At 40.7% G+C, this 18,097-nt stretch overlaps 1 protein-coding gene across 1 annotated transcript in view; it reads left to right on the top strand.

Annotated features, from left to right (window-relative positions):
- Window positions 1–420: 420 nt before the first annotated feature.
- The window catches only part of TBX21 (T-box transcription factor 21), a 32,714-nt gene continuing 15,037 nt past the window's right edge, over window positions 421–18,097 (top strand). Inside the window, exon 1 of the mRNA XM_073572466.1 lies at window positions 421–1,403. Coding sequence (XP_073428567.1) covers window positions 781–1,403 — 623 coding nt within the window. The 5' untranslated portion in view covers window positions 421–780. The remainder of the gene's footprint in view (window positions 1,404–18,097) is intronic.

Genomic DNA, 18,097 nt, shown 5'->3' with positions numbered 1-18,097 from the left:
GTCATGTTCTTCTGCCTTTTTTTTTGTTTTTTTAACTTCATTTGTTTTTGGGAAAGTTGAGTGACAACCAGTTTGGATCAAATCTCCCATAAAGGTTGTCATTATGCTTTACCATAAAGTTTTTAACAAACTGAACAAAAGTTTGTCTTTATTTTCACAACTGTTAGTTTGCACTTTTTGTGGTTTGCGGATAAAGATGAAATGATTTACCCAAAATGTGTCTGTTTGCGTTTCTATGTGCAGTATACGATGTATATGCCTTTAAGGCTCAGCCACTTCACAGGTCACACTGTAGGCAGTTTAAGGGGGTGACATTAACCAATCAGTGACGATCAGTCAATTCTCCTATGAGTAAAAGCTTCATTTCTAAGTCACGGAGAGGCAGAGACACAGGAACCTGATGAGAGACAGTGACTGACAGATTAAGACATTTCCAAGACAAGTGACTTTGCAGTGTGAAGAGTGCGGACAACTAGTAGTGACAGGTACATGATGGGAAGCTCAGCTAGACTAATCATCTAGGAGGGCTGCAAAAAAAAAATGTGGGATCATCAACACTTCCAGGGAGAGAATAATGTGTAAAAATTTAAGGGACTGAGTGGCAAGTGCTAAAGTGCTGGTGAGATAGTGACAAATTCATTTTTTTGGAGGTGGAGTTGGCACCACACACAGATACAACACGCACGTGACCCCTATGTGATATCCACCTGGTGTGACACTGACACCGAAGGAATAGCTCTGAGATAGTTCCATGGGTGCAGTGGAGCATTACGTGTCAGAATGCATAGAGAACCTCGGATACACAGCCTGTCAACAGAGCGCCCCATGCAGAGCACATCAGAGCTGCAGAGCACTTTGAAGATGCCAAATATGATGCGGATGCAGAGCATAGGACTACAGAGCCTAACAGGTATTCAGAGCAAGGCGGAAATGCAGAGCCCAGTGGACATGCGAACTGTAGAGGAGATACAAAGAGGTACAAGGATTCCGAGTGGGACAGATGTGCAAAGCACAATGAGGAAAAAAGTGGGGATCCAAAGTGAAAAATTGACACTGACAACTGAAGAGCTGCAGAATTTGTCAACGATGCAGCAGAATAAATATGAGCATGTTGGTTCCAAAGATGAAAACTTACCTCCAGGTTACCCCTACCCTCATGGTGCCCGCCACCTACCCCACACCAACTGTTCCTATAATCAGGAATATGAGGTGGAAGATGATGAAACTTATGCTCAAGCTGATGGACATTTACCATACTCCTTACCCCTCCCGCAGGCCTTTACTCGCACCCCAAGCCCGGGGTGTCAAAAGTCAGAAAAGGTGCAGGTAAACCTAGCGAACTACACCTTATGGGACAAATTTCACAAGCACCAGACGGAGATGATCATCACTAAGCAGGGCAGGTAAGTAATAGTTTGCTTTTTGTCTTAGAACTGTGACTTAAAAGAAACAACACATACAATTTGCAGACCTTGGTAATACTAGCACAAAACATATAAAAAACGATGTGAAATTTTATATATATAAAATATAAAATAAGTAAATTGCCCTTTTCGAATACTAGTAAAAAAAAGAAAGAGCAATGATACATTACCCTCTATAACTCTCAACGCGCAGACACAACAATGACGGCAGATATAAAGACACGCTCACAAATGTATCAAAAACACGTAGACACGAAGTGCAAGAATGACACAGAAGTGGAAGACTCCGCTTACTCAATTTTATATTGCTTTAACGTCTGGTTATTCTACACTACAGAATGTTTTAGTATTGTTGGTTTGTTTACTTAGATAGGTGATAGGTCGACCGATAGACATATAAAGAGACGATATATAAAAAAGCAAAAACTTGGGCAGCACTCTACAGCAAAATCTATGAAAAAAAAACACAATATATTTATTGGCCTTTGTGAACAGGTGGCCTTTGTCAAGATAGATCAGGGGTACACAATCTTTTTTGGAGCAAGGACCACATTGTCAAATGTACAAATTCTACTTACAGGAATCTTACCTCCAAAAATAAGCACTCGAAGGCTACATTCTCACCATGAGCTTTTGGCGAGTTTTTGATGTTGCAGATTTTCTGCACCATTTCTGCACCCATTAAGTAAAATAGGTTACTTGTATTTTGTTATACACTATGCAGCTTAAGGCCACGATCACACGTTCAGTATTTGGTATTTCACATCAGTATGTGTAAGCCAAAATCAGGAGCAGATGAAAAATACAGAAGTGGTGACGTGTTTCTATTATACTTTTCCTCTGACAGTTCCATAGATAGATAGATAGATTGTATTGCTCTTGCCATTGGCGTAAAATAGAATTTCTGCAGAATAAAACAAACCCCAGTGTAAAATCTAGTACTGTTCGGAGAAACGGTACACCGTGGGGCACATCTGTACACCAGTCCTCTGCAATCAGAACATGACTGCTGTTAGCATGGCCTGCTTGTATGAATAAACCTCGGGTTTCACGAGGCTCATTATTATTATCCCCAGATTTCACTGTAATCAATCAGGATCAGTTTGATATCTAATAATATAACCATTAACTTGTTCACTTAAATGTTACTAAGCATCAAAAAGGAAAACAAAAGAACAAACAGACCGACATGACTCAGTTTGCAGTATCAATAAAATGAAAACTGCATTGAGGGTTTTCATTACAATTTACTCACATGATGTTAAAGCCTAAGGCTATGTTCCAAAAATGACCTTTTGGTGAGTTTTTGATGTTGCCGATTTTCTGCACCCATTAAATAAAAAATAGTTTATTTGCATTTTTTTTCAAAAATACGCAGCATAAAAACTCACTGTGGGAACATAGCCTTACTTATGCCTTTATTTCCACATTTAGCTGCTTCAGGCTACGCTCCCACAATGAGCTTTTTGGTGACTTTTTGATGTTGCAGATTTTCTGCACCTATTACGTAAAATAACTTGCATATTTTCTAAATGACGCAGCATCGAAAACCCAAGAACTCATTGTTTCCCACCTTTAACATACTCCCATACTTTAAAATGTCCCAATATTTATTTTACACCAAAATATATCAGTCACACCAAACACCATTAAAATCTGCAAACTCTCTCCAAAACATTTGTCTTCCTGACATCAAATAATGAAATCGAGCCATGCAATGGGATAGATTAGCAATAGGGGGTGCAGATGTTGGAGCCAAAGCCCTTGTACCTGAGCAGCCATGTCAATACAGAAATACCTAATCATGTAGAATAATTGGACATGATAATTGGAGAAGGAGGGCGGGTGGTACAAATTATGTACCAAGTCTCTTAAAGTGCCTGTGCCCCCAAGATTTGTATAATATTACCCAATATTCAGTGTTATTCATGTTTTATACTTTGCTAGCTGCGACTGCTCTGGTTACATCCTACATATAGATGACTTTGTGACACATACCTTTATAGAAATGGAAAGGAAAAAGTGGGTGTTTCACTAGCTGGCATGACACGGGTGGCTGATATTGTACATCTGTTCTAGTTTTTAAGGATTTTCATTTCTTTGAACCCGTCACTGACTTTGTAGAGACTAAAATAGGGACAGACTGTGCTAGACCGTCGTACTTCTGCTATTACAGCTAGAGGTATGGATTTATTTGCTTAGTAGTTGGATAAAGAAACCAGATTTGAAAAAGAGAGCAAAAGATTTGCCAAAGGATCTAAAGGTTAAGGATATTGTTGGGGGCTATATAAGACTAATTATGCCTAGTAGTGGCCCATCCAGCTACTAAAGTTTGTGGTGTGTATGTGGTGTATATATATATATATATATATGGATAGATAGACAGACAGATATGGGATGGATAGAGAGATAGATAGACAGATAGATAGATAGATAGATAGATATGGGATAGATAGATAGATAGAGAGATAGATAGATAGTTACATAGATATTTGTACTGCACAGTAAAAAAAAAGTTCCTCAGTGATTCATAAGAAGTCTGTTATATCACTTTATACACTGTATTTTTTAAGGCATTTAGATGTGTAGGCGGTAAGTGAACGCTAAAGAAAGGACTATGCAGAGTTATGTAGCTGGTTTAAATTGGATGGAAATTAGTAAAATGCGAACAGCTTAGTAAAAAAAAAATACATACCATACTTAAAAATACATACCCTCGCATTTGCTCAAACTTCCTTGTGGTTTAGTGGTTTGGGCACAGCTATAACCCGCTGGTGTATGCGATCTTCTGAGTATGTGGACACATTAGAATCATACTCTGCATGGCCTGAGAGACAAAACAAGGCCCAAGTCAGAAAAAAAGATAGATAGATAGATAGATAGATAGATAGATAGATGATAGATAGCTAGATAGATAGATAGATAGATAGATAGATAGATAGATCTATAGATAGATAAAAAATCAAGCAGCACTATGGAGATAAACCGGGTAGTTCTTACATTGCCATATTAATGTGATGAGGAATGCCGTGTGCCGATGTAGTCTCACCTTGCAGCATTACTCCATAATTTACCATGCAATGAAGCATGTCACAATACATTTTCTCAGGGATTCATACAGGAAAACAAAACTATCTGCTTCTATATCAAGTTAGAGGCATAAGGCCATGTGCACACGATGCGGATTTTATGGCGCAGAAACGTTGCATATCCGCATTGTGATGTACAGTAGCATGTTAGTCAATTGAAAAAAAACCCGCTGTGCAGACGCTGTGGATTTTTCCGCGCGGTTTTCTTGTGGTTCAAAATATGCAGCATGTCACTTCTTTTGTGCGGTTTTCCACCTGCTCCATTCTCCAAATCCGCAGGGGGAAATCCGCACAAAAACTGCAAGAAAAAAGGAAGAAATCCGCAGGGCAAAAAAGTACGTGTGCACTTTTAAAGGGAACATTATAGGCCCACAGGCTTGTGCTCGTGTTGTTTTAGGTGTGTAACACACTGTGTCCATCATTTCAGCTACGGTACTTTATGAGTCTGGAATGCTCCATATGCATACAATAAACAGATCCATAAACACCATTATTGTCTTCAGTCATCGTTATATGTTCAGATTTCTATCTTTTTGGCTGCATGATGTAGCGCTATCCCGCACATTGGCGCCCTATGCCACCAATAACAATGTTGCAGTGTGCATGAGTCCTTATAGTAACCGTCAAGGCATGTTCCTAATTGCAGGTCTCACCCAGAACCGGGAGCTAAGGTGACCACCATTTGTGTGATTGTATGAAGAATGATGGTTATATCCAGCATATAATGGAGATGTGACACCGATGAAATCTGCGTGGGTAACATTAGCCTTGACACATTCTCACACAGCAGTAACACAGGGATCGGACAGCTGCTCAGGGCGCTGGGTGTTGTGTCTATATTACGGCTAGGGGAAGAAACCATTTGTGTTCTCTTACAAATGTATAATATGGTGATTAATAATTATAAAATGCATCTACACATTGTACTTCTCAAACATGATTATTTTTATTCATTCGGTTGTGATATAAACACAAATAATAATATTTTTGTAGTGCTTCTCGCTATGTCACAAAACATATGGTGTCTGTTGTTACTAAGGCGACAGCCTGGGTGATGGCGCCCGCACAATCGCACCATTTACAAGTTTATCTTTACTTTTTGTGGCGGTAATAGTAGTGTTAAGATTTCTTTTTCTATAAACATCTCAATTTCTTAGATGGCGTAAAAAGTTTTGTAACAGTTACATTTCTTTGTCAGGTTTATACACTTTGCTCATAATAACTATGATGGCTACATGAGGATCCTTTGCATTAGTACTGTCCTTATGATGCCTGCTAGTCTTCGCCTCCATTGCCCCTTTATAAGAAAATTTTCAGAATCAATACGGCTCTGTGCAGCATCTAAGATCTTTTTCCAGAAGATCTGGTTTGCAGATGGTGAGAGAAATCAATAGTTAACGTGCCAGGATCCTGTGCATAACTTGGCAGTGGTGCTTCCTGGTGGATTAAATAATGATTTGCGATTACACCTGCCGCTCAACTCTTCCGTTACGTAAAATAAGATCAGCTATTCATTCCTTTCTCAAGATTACACTGCCGGGGACGTAAAGGGAAGAGGTCTTTCTAGAGCATGATACAAAACTGGTTATACCTTTCACAAGTAAACGACGGTATATAATAAAACGGGTGAGTTTTAGCCAGAGATCTAAGGTTAAGTGCCTCAAAAGATCACAGCAGTCAGAATGTATATGGGAAGCACGTTGGCTCAGTGGTTAACACATTGCACTGCAGTCCTGGGTTCGAATCCCACCAAGGACAACATCTGCAAGGAGTTTGTATGTTCTCCCCGTGTTTGCGTGGGTTTCCTCCAGGAAAGACATACTTGCAGGTGGAAAACTGCAGGGGAAAACCGCACTAAATCCGCAGGTAAAGCGCAGGTAATTTTACCTGCGGATTTAGCAAAAACTGCAGGTTCAACACTGTGTGCGCATAACCGAAAATAGGGTGGCTGCAACCCACAAGAATAAAACCCCGCTGGATTCCTATGAGATCTCATGCACTATCATCACTTGCATCTTATGTTCGGCACCTACATGTCCCTAGTAGTATAGGGTATTCTGAACCAAAATAATAATTTAGACAAGGAGAGGACTCAAAACAATATACAGTGTGTCCGTAAAGTCATGGTGCACTTTTGACCAGTCACAGGAAAGCAACAAAAGACAATAGAAATGTGAAATCTGCTCCAAATAAAAGGAAAACTCTCCCAGTTTCTGTAGGGTGATGTGGCAGCATGTGCATTGAACCTATCAACAACATTAATCACTTAAAACAGATAATCACAGACGTCCTTACCCGTGTGTAGTAAGAACTTCACTATCGTTTGGATGTGTGTAGGGCAACAAATGGAGCCCACATCGAACTGCACTGAATAGGTATGAAACTGGGAGAGATTTCCTTTTATTTGGAGCAGATTTCACGTTTCTGTCATCTTTTGTTGCTTTCCAGTGACTGGTCAAATGTGCACCATGACTTTACGGACACACTGTATATTACCTAGAAAGCTATACAGTCACGGCCTCCAGCTAATCAATAAAATGCTAATTTTATTAAAAAAAGCTGAAAAAAACAAAATTAAAAATGCTATACAACCTCATAGTGATGAATGAGGTTCCCAGATAGAAAATAGTGAATGGTGTTCCACTAAAATACCCAGCATGAAAAGAAAAGCAATGGGTGGTGAAGAATTATACAATAATTACTGACTCAAAATTGATAGATAGTCATAAGAATAATATACAAGTGTTGTACAAGTGCAATGTTGCATGATACTCGGGCAGTATGAACACAAGAACTAAATATGAAACAAGCTATGTATTGAATCAGGACACCTTACCCACATCCTAGGGTGTACTTCACAATACCCAAATGTGTGTTTCACATGGGCTCCTCTGGGTTTAGCCATTGTAACCTTAGCTTGCGTCAATGTCCGGTTTCATTTTTATACACCATGTCTGTCAGGGCATGCTCAGAGTTGTACTTTTGCAAAAGCTGAAGAATACTGACCTACAGTATGAATCCATTTAATGGATGTTTAATAATATTTTTTTTTTCTGTGCAGATAGCTTATAAAACGTAAACCCTTAATTCCTCATGCATACTGCAGAACCGAGTGTCAGAATCCCATTTGGCTCCCTACTACATGTGCTGCCACATAGTATGGTATAGTATACTATATCATATAAATTGTGAAGATGTGTGATAATTAGAGTTGAGTGACTTTGGTCGGATCGGGTTTCATGAAACAAAATTTGAGTCGGATGAAACTGGTCCGACTAGGGCAAAAAAAGTCAGAATTTCGTCCGAAACCCGACCCCAATGCAAGTCAATGGGGAATAAAAGTCGGCATTGAGTGGATGAATGTCATCTGCTCAATGCCGACTTTTATTCCCCATTGACTTGCATTGGGGTCGGGTTTTGGACGAAACTCCGACTTTTTTTTTCCCTTATCGGACCAGTTTCATCCGACTCAAATTTTGTTTCATGAAACCCGATCCGACCAAAGTCACTCAACTCTAGTGATAATAAAAAAAATAAGAATGAGAATCTTGTGAAAGTTTCATATATATATATATATATATATATATATATATATATTTTACTCATTTATATAGCGCCATTAATTCCACAGCGCTTTACAGCCATTATTGGCACTGTCCCCGATGTGGCTCACAATCTAAATTCCCTATCAGTATGTCTTTGGAATATGGTATATACGTTATTCAGCAATTCATGTAGCTGAACTTAGAGTGGTCACTAAAAATATAGTTAGTATGTAGCCTTCAGGTCTCATTCATATGTCACTTTTTTTTCCTGCATATAAAAAAATAACTAATTTTCATCAGTGTTCTGGATCCGGTTTTCATCCGTTTTGACAGTGTGTCAGTGTTTCATCGCTTTTTTCTCCCTTATGCTAAAAAAAAGAGCGATGGTTTCCTAGCTTCTCCTAGTGAAAAACGGACAACACACAGATTGCACAAGGATGGCATCCGTGTGATGTTCAAGGTTTTCACAGACCCATAGACTTGAATACGTAAGTTTGATCCATGACAAGGATAAAAAAAAAAATATGTCCTACTTTTTTAAATAAATGATATAGGTCAAAAATAGTTGGAATGGATTGGTGAAAAACAGATGATAATACAGAGAGTGACCCGTGTATGATCTGTTTTTGCTCAAACGACTTATAATGTGCGAATATAATTCGAAATATAGAACTAAGTATTGCACACTGTGGCTTTTAACACACAGACCATCAGTCTGTGTGAAAAACGTTCATGTGAACGACCACATTCTCTTGCACTGGACAGTATGTGTGTTGTCCATACGCTACCCATACTGGGCAATGTGTGTTGTCCATATACAACCTATAGTGTGCAATGTGTGTTGTCCATATACAACCTATAGTGTGCAATGTGTGTTGTCCACATGTTACCCATAGTGTGCAATGTGTGCTGTACGTATACTACCAATAGTGTGCAATGTGTGTTGTCCGTATACTACCGATAGTGTGCAAATTGTGTTGTCCGTATGCTACCCATAGTGTGAAATGTGTGTTGTCCGTATACTACCGATAGTGTGCAATGTGTGTTGTCCGTATTTTACCCATAGTGTGCAATGTGTTTTGTCCACATACTACCGATAGTGTGCAATGTGTGTTGTCCGTATACAACCGATAGTATGCAGTGTGTGTTGTCCGTATTCTACCAAAAGTGTGCAATGTGTGTTGTCCATATGCTACCCATAGTGTGAAATGTGTTTTGTCCGCATACTACCGATAGTGTGTAATGTGTGTTGTCCGTATACTACCCATAGTGTGCAATGTGTGTTGTCCGTATAAAACCGATAGTATGCAGTGTGTGTTGTCCGTATTCTACCAAAAGTGTGCAATGTGTGTTGTCCATATGCTACCCATAGTGTGAAATGTGTTTTGTCCGTATACTACCGATAGTGTGCAATGTGTGTTGTGCATATGCTACCCATAGTGTGCAATGTGTGTTGTCGGTATGCTATCCAGTGTGCAATGTCTGTTGTCCATATGCTACCCATATTGTGCAATGTGTGTTGTCCGCATACTACCGATAGTGTGTAATGTGTGTTGTCCGTATACTACCAATAGTGTGCAATGTGTGTTGTCCGCATACTACCGATAGTGTGTAATGTGTGTTGTCCGTATACTACCAATAGTGTGCAATGTGTGTTGTCCGTATGCTACGAAGTGTGCAATGAGTGTTGTCCGTATACTACCCATATTGTGCAGTGTGTGTTGTCCGTATACTACCGATAGTGTGCAATGTGTTTTGTCCGTATACTACCCATAGTGTTTCCATAGTGTGTAATGTGTGTTGGCCGTATACTACAAAAAATAAATTAAAGCTCCATTCACAGACTCATCACCCATGAATATACCCCCCCCAAAAAAACACATTTTACATGGACAAAATTGTACTAAGCCTTTTACTGTTTCAATTTTAAAGGATCAATTCTTAAGCTTTCACAGAAAACGTCGCTTTACATGGGGTTTTAAATGTAGCTCACTCCAGTGTTTTGTTTTTCTTCATCGCTGGAGTGGCACTTTAAACGTAAGCCTACTGCTCACGTTCTTATACTCATCTTCCAGCGGCTTTACCTTTTACCGACGCAGCTCCCGCGGCACCATCTTGTGCCTGTAACTTTTGACTGGCTGTAAGTCAGAAGTTATGTCACAATCACTCCATGCAAGTCTTTGAGAACCAGAATGAGATTCTCATAGACATATATTGAAAAGTGACCTCCGGCGCGCTCCATGAAACACTAGAGCTGCCGGCAGGTAATTTTTCTCTGGAAACTAATGAGAACAATAAGGATGAAAGCACTGGCAGGTGAGTATGAGACAGGGGAATTACATTTAAAGCACAGCTACAGTGGTGCAATGAAAAACCCGCTGGACCGGTGTTTAAAAGAAAACCTGTCGGGGCTTCTTGAACCTTTGGCAGCATGAAATACAGGCATGCTCTGTCAATACAAACAACTATGTTTTAGGCCTCATTCAGACGTCCATTTTTTCTTTATATGTGACAAAAGCAGAAGTCTAAATTAAGCCTTTGGGGTAAGTGCACAGTGTCATTTAAATGCCAGTACAACGTCTGAGTTTTCCCAAGTGAAATCACTTCAAGAAAACACTGACGGTCAGTTTGTGAGGTGGCCTAACCTTCAGCTTTCACTCTATACAGTTAAGTATAGAGAGCGGGTGGCTTCCCTTGAAAGTTGTCCACAGAATGAGCATGCCATTTCTGTTAACCACTTCAGGGTTTCCGTACCGTTCCGGACAGGGAAGAAGAGTCTACTGGGAAGCTCCTTTTGGCTTTTCCTCACTTATCGCAGCTTGAATGACAAGTCTCTTCAAATTAAAGGGGTTGTCCAGGCCTGGGGTTCAAGTCTGCAGTCACTCTATGTGACTGCAGACTTGTGAATCCTCACAGTGCGCAATGTCAGGATTGTCCGATGCCTGGTCAGTGCATGACTGCAAATATGCGATCTGCATACATGCAGTCAAGTGCTGACTAGACATGCAAAGCATTGTTAAATACAAGTGAATTAAGTGAGGCTGGATACATGCAGTTGGAATGTGGCCGGAAGTATGTAAATCGCATACTTGTGGTCACTTGTCCTCCTGCTTCTGATGCCGGAGAATCCTGACCACCGTATGGGAATTCTCAAGTCTGCAGGCACATAGAGTGACTGCAGACTTGAACCCCTTTAAAGCTACATTCACCCATCATTTTATCTCAGGTGTTATCCTAGCTGCTTGTTTTTTTCTTTCACATCCGTTTTTTTTTTCACTGAAGTGGGTAGACTGTGTATACTATATCTTAGCAATGGAGCAGTTAAAAACACATTAAACTAGGCTGAAAAAGTATGTCTTCTGTGTTCTATCAGTTTTATACAGATCCCTATAGACTTTAACAGCAGAGTCTGATCCACATAAGGGAAGGAAATACAACATGCCCTGAGTATCACGGACTGTAGACACAAATCCATTTTTAAAACAGATATGTGTATGAATGAATGAGTGTAAAAGTATTTTATACTGAGTGAGCCTGTCTGTATTTCCTGCTGTCCGCAGTTCAGGCATTGTAAATCTTCTGACAGGTTAGCAAATTACATAAAATGCAATTTTCAGCTGTAAATGGTAAAAGGATTTAAACATATGGCTTCTCTGATAGTTAACCAAAGTAGCAAACAAGCAGGGAAACAACACAGTTGAGGAGTTTTATTAATATTGTGAGAAAAAGATCTGAGATGCAAATTTTGGACCGAATTTATCACGATAATACATTTTTCAATTTTTCATATTTTTAAAATTTCTTAATACAGAACAGGTGTCTGCACTAGTTTTCATCCACTGGTTTAGTGTGGTTTTGGGGCAATTCTCAACTTCCCCTGTACTACCAATTGAGAAAAGGCCCTATTAGGCCATATAAATATAGAGGGGAATCCCTCAGTTGAAACTTCTTCTGTAAGCCAGATTTAGTATGGGCTCTTGCATTCCCTTGTATTACATGAATGGCTACCACGTCACACATTTCCTCTGCAGTGTACACTTTTTATTTCTTTACTGGAATTCACAGTATCGTTATTTGTGAACTTCCACTTTTTTTCACTCACATTTAGAGTAAGTTAATGTAAGTATATAAAAAATCGTTCAGCAATTCATTCAGAAAAATGGGATGATTTTTTTTTCTCATTTGTCATCCATATACAATCAGTTTGTTTTTTTTACAGCAGCAGCTATTAATCATTTACAAGACCATTTATAGTTTCCTATGCTACAGAATTCCAATGTATCGGTAACAATCACATGCCATTCTGTAGCTCCATATGGTGTCTGATTTTTTTCACCCATAGACATAAATGGGTGAGTCTCAGCTGATTTATGGTAGAAACTAGTGCATGTTGGCATTTTTCTCACACACAGATTTGGTCAGTGCAAAGATCTGCTCATCTGCACTGCCCCATTGAATAACACTGGCTTGAGTACTGTCCCAATTTTTCCACAGATAGCACTTGGACCAAGAATATGGTCGTGTGAACAAATCCTTACAAACAGAAACGTCACTTGTGTCCTTGGTAATGTGATTGTCAAATTATTGATCAAGCTATCCAAATACCTGAGATAGCTGTTGGCTGAACACAATTAGTCCTCCCACCTTCTTCAGACTCAGCCTGGCTCATATGTCCCATCTTTACCAAGGATCAGGCATAATGAAAGCCAAAATGTCCAATCCTTGTTATCCTATAAAAATACCAAAGGAGAGAGTAGAAACACCTACATACACATTAAAGGCCTTAGGGTTCAAGTCTGCAGTCACTCTTTGTGCGCTTGCTGTGAGCATTCTTCAGTAGCGGCATCAGGAGTGGGCGGCCATGTGACCGCACGCATGCAATTTTCATACTTACAGACACTTGCATTGAGCAAGGTCGTTCCCATCTAGTCGGCACGTGACCATATGTGTGCAAATCACATACTTGTAGCCTTATGCCCATCAGTCTTGACGCTGGCACTGGAGAATCCTTACAGCGCATGTGACTGCAGATTTGTACCACAAGGTCGGACAAGATCTCTTTAAAGAGAATCTGTCACCAGGGTTATGCTATGTAATCAGCGGCATGATGTAGCGTGTGTCAGTTTGGTGAGTGACAGCTCAGTTGTCAAATTTAGTGCAGGGCGTGTTTACAGTATTTTGATACACAACTCAGTCGTCCAGTCTGAGACTGGGAGGTGCTGAGCTTCTTGCAGATGTTCCCTGTTGGAAGTGATTACTCAGCTACTTAGGTAAGCTGTCAGTCCCAGATCTCTGCCAGTCGTAGCATTTGCACCGTGGTGCATGTTTGCCTTGTATTGCAGTGCTCTTTTTGTTGATCTATTGCTGCCTGACCTTACTCTGACCATCCATTTGCCTAGCCCCATTGTTTTGATCCAATATCTTCCGTGTATTCTGACCTCGGACAGTGGCCTGACTACATCTTTAGTTTACGACATGCTGTCTTGGTATCTGACCCCGGAAAGTTTGACTACCCTGCTTGTCCGTGATTAGTGACTAGCGTCACATTACGACTTGCCATATACTCTTTTTCTCCGACAATGGATTCAGTTTGTACACTCTGTGATCAGTTGGTGAATCTGACCCAGATGGTTCAAAAACTGGCCAGGGAGGACAAGAAGCTAGAGTCTTCATTCCCAGCTGCAGGGTCAGTTTTCTAGTGCTACGGGTGCTCCGCAAAGTTCTCCGATACCGACTGTAGTTATGACTTCTGTACCTTCTTACATGCAATTGGTCTCTTCCAAGCCAATAGTCGCACTTCTTGATAAATTTTAATGTGAGAAAGACCAGTTTATTGTATTCAGGGAGAGCTGTATACTATTTTTACCCTACGACCACAGTCTTCAGTTCCAGAGAGTGGGAATAATCATATCCCTACTGTGAGGGGGCCCTCAGACTTGGGCATTTTATTTGTCCCCACTAGCCCCAGGACGGTCTTCTGTTGATGCCTTAGGGATGATCTATGACAAAACTGATAGGTAAAAATCATGAACCTGACATGGGGGGGCTGCACTGCCGAGATCTCCAGTTCTGAATTATGGCAATGGTCCTCTGAAGTTCTGTGGAATGATGCAGCTCTCAGGTGCCATTTCCACAGAGGTCTTTCTGATACTCTTAATGACACTTTTGCTTTGCAAACTCCACCTTGTTCCTTGGGGGAGGCCATGCCTCAGACCATTCGAATGGAACGAAGAATTTGGGAGAGACGTCATGAGCGACAGGGGATTTCAGTCATTTTTCCCAGTCCGTCCACCCACCTGAAGAAGAGCCAATAGAGGTAGGAGCTGCCAGCACTCGGGCCGTTGAGAAGAGACAATCTCGGACTCTATTGTGATCGTGCAGGACATTTCCCTAAAGACTGCTTGGCAAGCCCTCAAGCAACCTAGCCGACGGGAAGCGCCTAAGTCTGGGTAATTATCGAGGTCACCCAGACTCTCAGGTACATTTTTACTACTCAGACAAAACACTTCTAAATGTGATACTAATTTTTAAGAACCAATGGTTAGCTGTGTTAGGTTTTATTGACAGTGGATTTGCCGCCAACATCAATGGTTCTGAAATAAGGGTTAGGGACAGTTAGTGTCATGATCCAAGGTGGATCTGACAAGTAAATGGACAAAGTGAACTTTTTTCCTTTGGCTTGGTGCCAAAGTGGGTTGATTGCCCCCGGTGGCCATTAGAATTATTACACGTGGTGTCATTTGTTCTAAGTTGCCCCGGTGGTGGTGAGTGGTATTACACTTTAGTTTTAATGTGCACGTATTACAAATCAGGTGTGAGGCTCTATAAAAGAGTTTCAGGTGTGTTTGGTTGGTGATATTGATAGTTAGTCATTCACAAGGAAGCCTGGGTGATGAAGGAGGTGAATGAGAGTCCTGGGCAGCCCAGCCAGAGGGGTTGAGTCAGCTATGGAGTCTGCAAGGAGTGCTGGCATGGATTGGTGGAGTCCAACGATGTGGTCTGCAAGAAGGGCTGGCATGGCGTGGTGGAGTCGCAGTTTATGGTGTCAGCAGGAAGTGCTTGCATGGCTTGGTGGAGTGGCAACTATGGTGAGAGTTGCACTCAGCATGCTGGACTTGGTTGCTGAAAACTGGACTCAAGCATGCTGGACTTTTTGGCAGAAGCTGGACTCATCTTTGGGACTCTGTTTACTGGGCAGCTGCAACTGGTGGTGGACTCTGCTCCAAGGCTGCACTATGGTGATGGATCCGGTTATGGTGATGGATCCTGTTGAAGGAGAAGATGCACGCAGGTGGTGGGCTCTGTTGCGGGGAGCATACGCAACAGAGCAAAGCTAAGTGGTGTTCCCTAACCCTGTATTGTCATTTTCCCTTATGTGTGTTTAGTGCAGTGGTGGGATTAGTTTCCGCACCGACCAATTCCCTAGTGAGGGTTTAGGTGCAGGGTGATTCAAGGTTTGAGGTACGCGTGCGTCGCCCGATGCGGAACCGGCATAGGGAACATTAGGAGTGCCGGGACACTGGCTCAGGGGAGTACAGGAGGTCTCCAAGTCCCTATTCCCTATCGCAGGGCCCACCATTGTTATTGTTACCCAGGTTTTCCCTTTATTATTTAAATTCGCCTTACTGGAGGCGGGGTTTCCAGACTACTGTATATATAACGTGTATTACCTAAATTCGCCAGTAGAGGGCGGTGTATCCAGCTGCACATTTTATTATTTAAATTCGCCCTACTGGAGGCGGTGTATCCAGGGTCACGCGTGTCACGGGTTCGCCTTGTGGTACTCGCTGCGTCCAGACACACGTGACCGTGACAGTTAGGTTAGAAAGACCCATTTAAATTTTTGCCATTGACAAGACACTATTACTCCAGAATCTTGTCCAGCTGATAATGGTGGAGTTCACACTTCACTCTGAGTCCATCTCCTGCTATGTGTTGGACAATTTACCTGCTGGGTAGGTATTGGGGTTTCGGGTTTCCATGGCTATGTATTTACAAGCCTATTACCAGTTGGTGTTGTAAGGATATTTTTAAATGAAGCCTCAATTGTCATAAATGTCTTAGTTCTGTACAAATTTCTTCCTCTAGTCTGGAGGGTCTGCCGGGATACCTGAGAGACTTTGGAGATTTGGAGATGTGTTCTCGGAAAAAAGAGGCAGATATTTTACCTCCTCATCATCCTTATGATTGTGCTATTGATCTTGTCCCTAATGCCAAATTACCTAAAACTCACCTGTATAATTTGTCGGGACCTGACTGTACGGCCATTAAAGAATGTGTAAATGAAAGTTTACGGAAGGGTCATATCCATCCTTCCTCCTTGCCAGTAGCTGCTGGATTTTTCTTTGTTAAAAAGAAAGATGGGGGGCTCCATCCTTGCATCGATGTCCTTGAATTAAAATTACAGTTAAAAATACCTACTCACTTCCACTCATCCTGACCTATATAATCAGCTTATGAAGGATAAATGGTTTTCTAAACAGGATCTTAGAGGGGCTAAGGGGTAGCCCCTTAGTGACGGGGCCAATTTTTGAAATTCTGACCAATGTCACTTTATGTGTTGATAACTCTGGACCGCTTCAACAAATCTCATTGATTTTGAAAATGTTTTTTCGTGGCACATTATAATTTATGATAATGGTAAATTTAGGTTGGTATGTTTTGTGTTTATTTATAAAAAATATCAGAAACTTGACAAAAATGTAAAAAAAAATGCAATTTTCAACCTTTGAATGATTATCCCTTTAATCCAGATAGTCATACCACAGAAAAACATTAATAAGTAACATTTCCCACATGTCTGCCTTACATCGGCACCATTTTTAAAACACTAATTTATTTTGTTAGCCTTTTAGGAGGTTTAAAAATGTAGCAGTAATTTTTCATTTTTTCAAGGAAATTTACAAAATTTATTTTTTTGAGGGACCTATCCAGGTTTGAAGTGACTTTGGGGGTCCTACATATTGAAAAACTTCTGCCAGATAGTTTATTAACCCTTCAGGTGATTTTCAGGAATTAATGCAAAGTGGTATAGCAGGAATGAAAAAGTGTTTGTTTACCACCTAAATGCCGCTAATTTCTGAACTGACCGCTTTAGTCAGGAGACTCTGAGGCCGCTATTTGGCCATGAACTGCTATGGAAAACATCAGGACCACACAATCATGGTCTCGGTGTGTCAATTAGATTAAAGCGGAAGCCTCCACAATCTATTAACCATTTATTTGATGTAGTCACTTTTGACCGCAGCAACTAAGGGGTTAAACAGATATGGACAGTGCCAACACTGACCATGGCTGATGCAGCAAGTTGTAAGCTATAGTGTACAGCCGACAACTGCTGGATTGTCACCTGTATGGGGATGATATTCTCTTATATCTCAAGTCAGTAAAAAGACATATTTCATCAACTTTGAGTGCCATGTTTTCTTACGTATCATTGAAGGGGACCGGAACCTACTTGTGCACAATCAAACAGTCGTGCTATGGTCATTTCTATACTATTTGAAAATTTTGTATTGCTTTTTGGGTTAACCAATGCACCAGCGGTATTTCAACATTTTCTAAACAATATCTTTTCTGATTGTTTTGGAAGGTTTATTGTGGTATACCTTGATTACATTCTATTTTTTTATTGCCTGATCTGGATTTGTACCATGAACATATCAGTTTTGTTTTACTAAAGCTTAGAGAATTCTTTATTTGCTAAACTGGTGAAATGTTACATTAGCTATTATAGAATGGTGGCATTTTTTGGAGGGGGCAGTTCATCAAGTCACTGTCCCATGATCAGTAATAAAAATTCTCCACTAAATGTCACCTGCTTAACTCAGCAGGAAGTACGTCGGCGTCTAAAAATCACTAAAATTAACAAATCCACAGGCCCGGATGGGATACACCACCGAGTACTGCAGGAATTAAGTACAGTCATACATAGACCATTATTTTTACTCTTTAAAGATTCCATATTAACAGGGTCTGTACCACAGGACTGGCGTATGGCAAATGTGGTGCCTATATTCAAAAAGGGGACTAAAACTGA

The sequence above is a fragment of the Dendrobates tinctorius genome, unplaced genomic scaffold (assembly GCF_039654945.1).
Source record: "Dendrobates tinctorius isolate UK_male_01 unplaced genomic scaffold, ASM3965494v1 ptg000032l, whole genome shotgun sequence".
NCBI classification, from domain to species: Eukaryota; Metazoa; Chordata; class Amphibia; order Anura; family Dendrobatidae; genus Dendrobates; species Dendrobates tinctorius.
The sequence above is the reverse complement of the archived record's forward strand: the minus strand, read 5'-3'. Positions and strand labels throughout refer to the sequence as shown.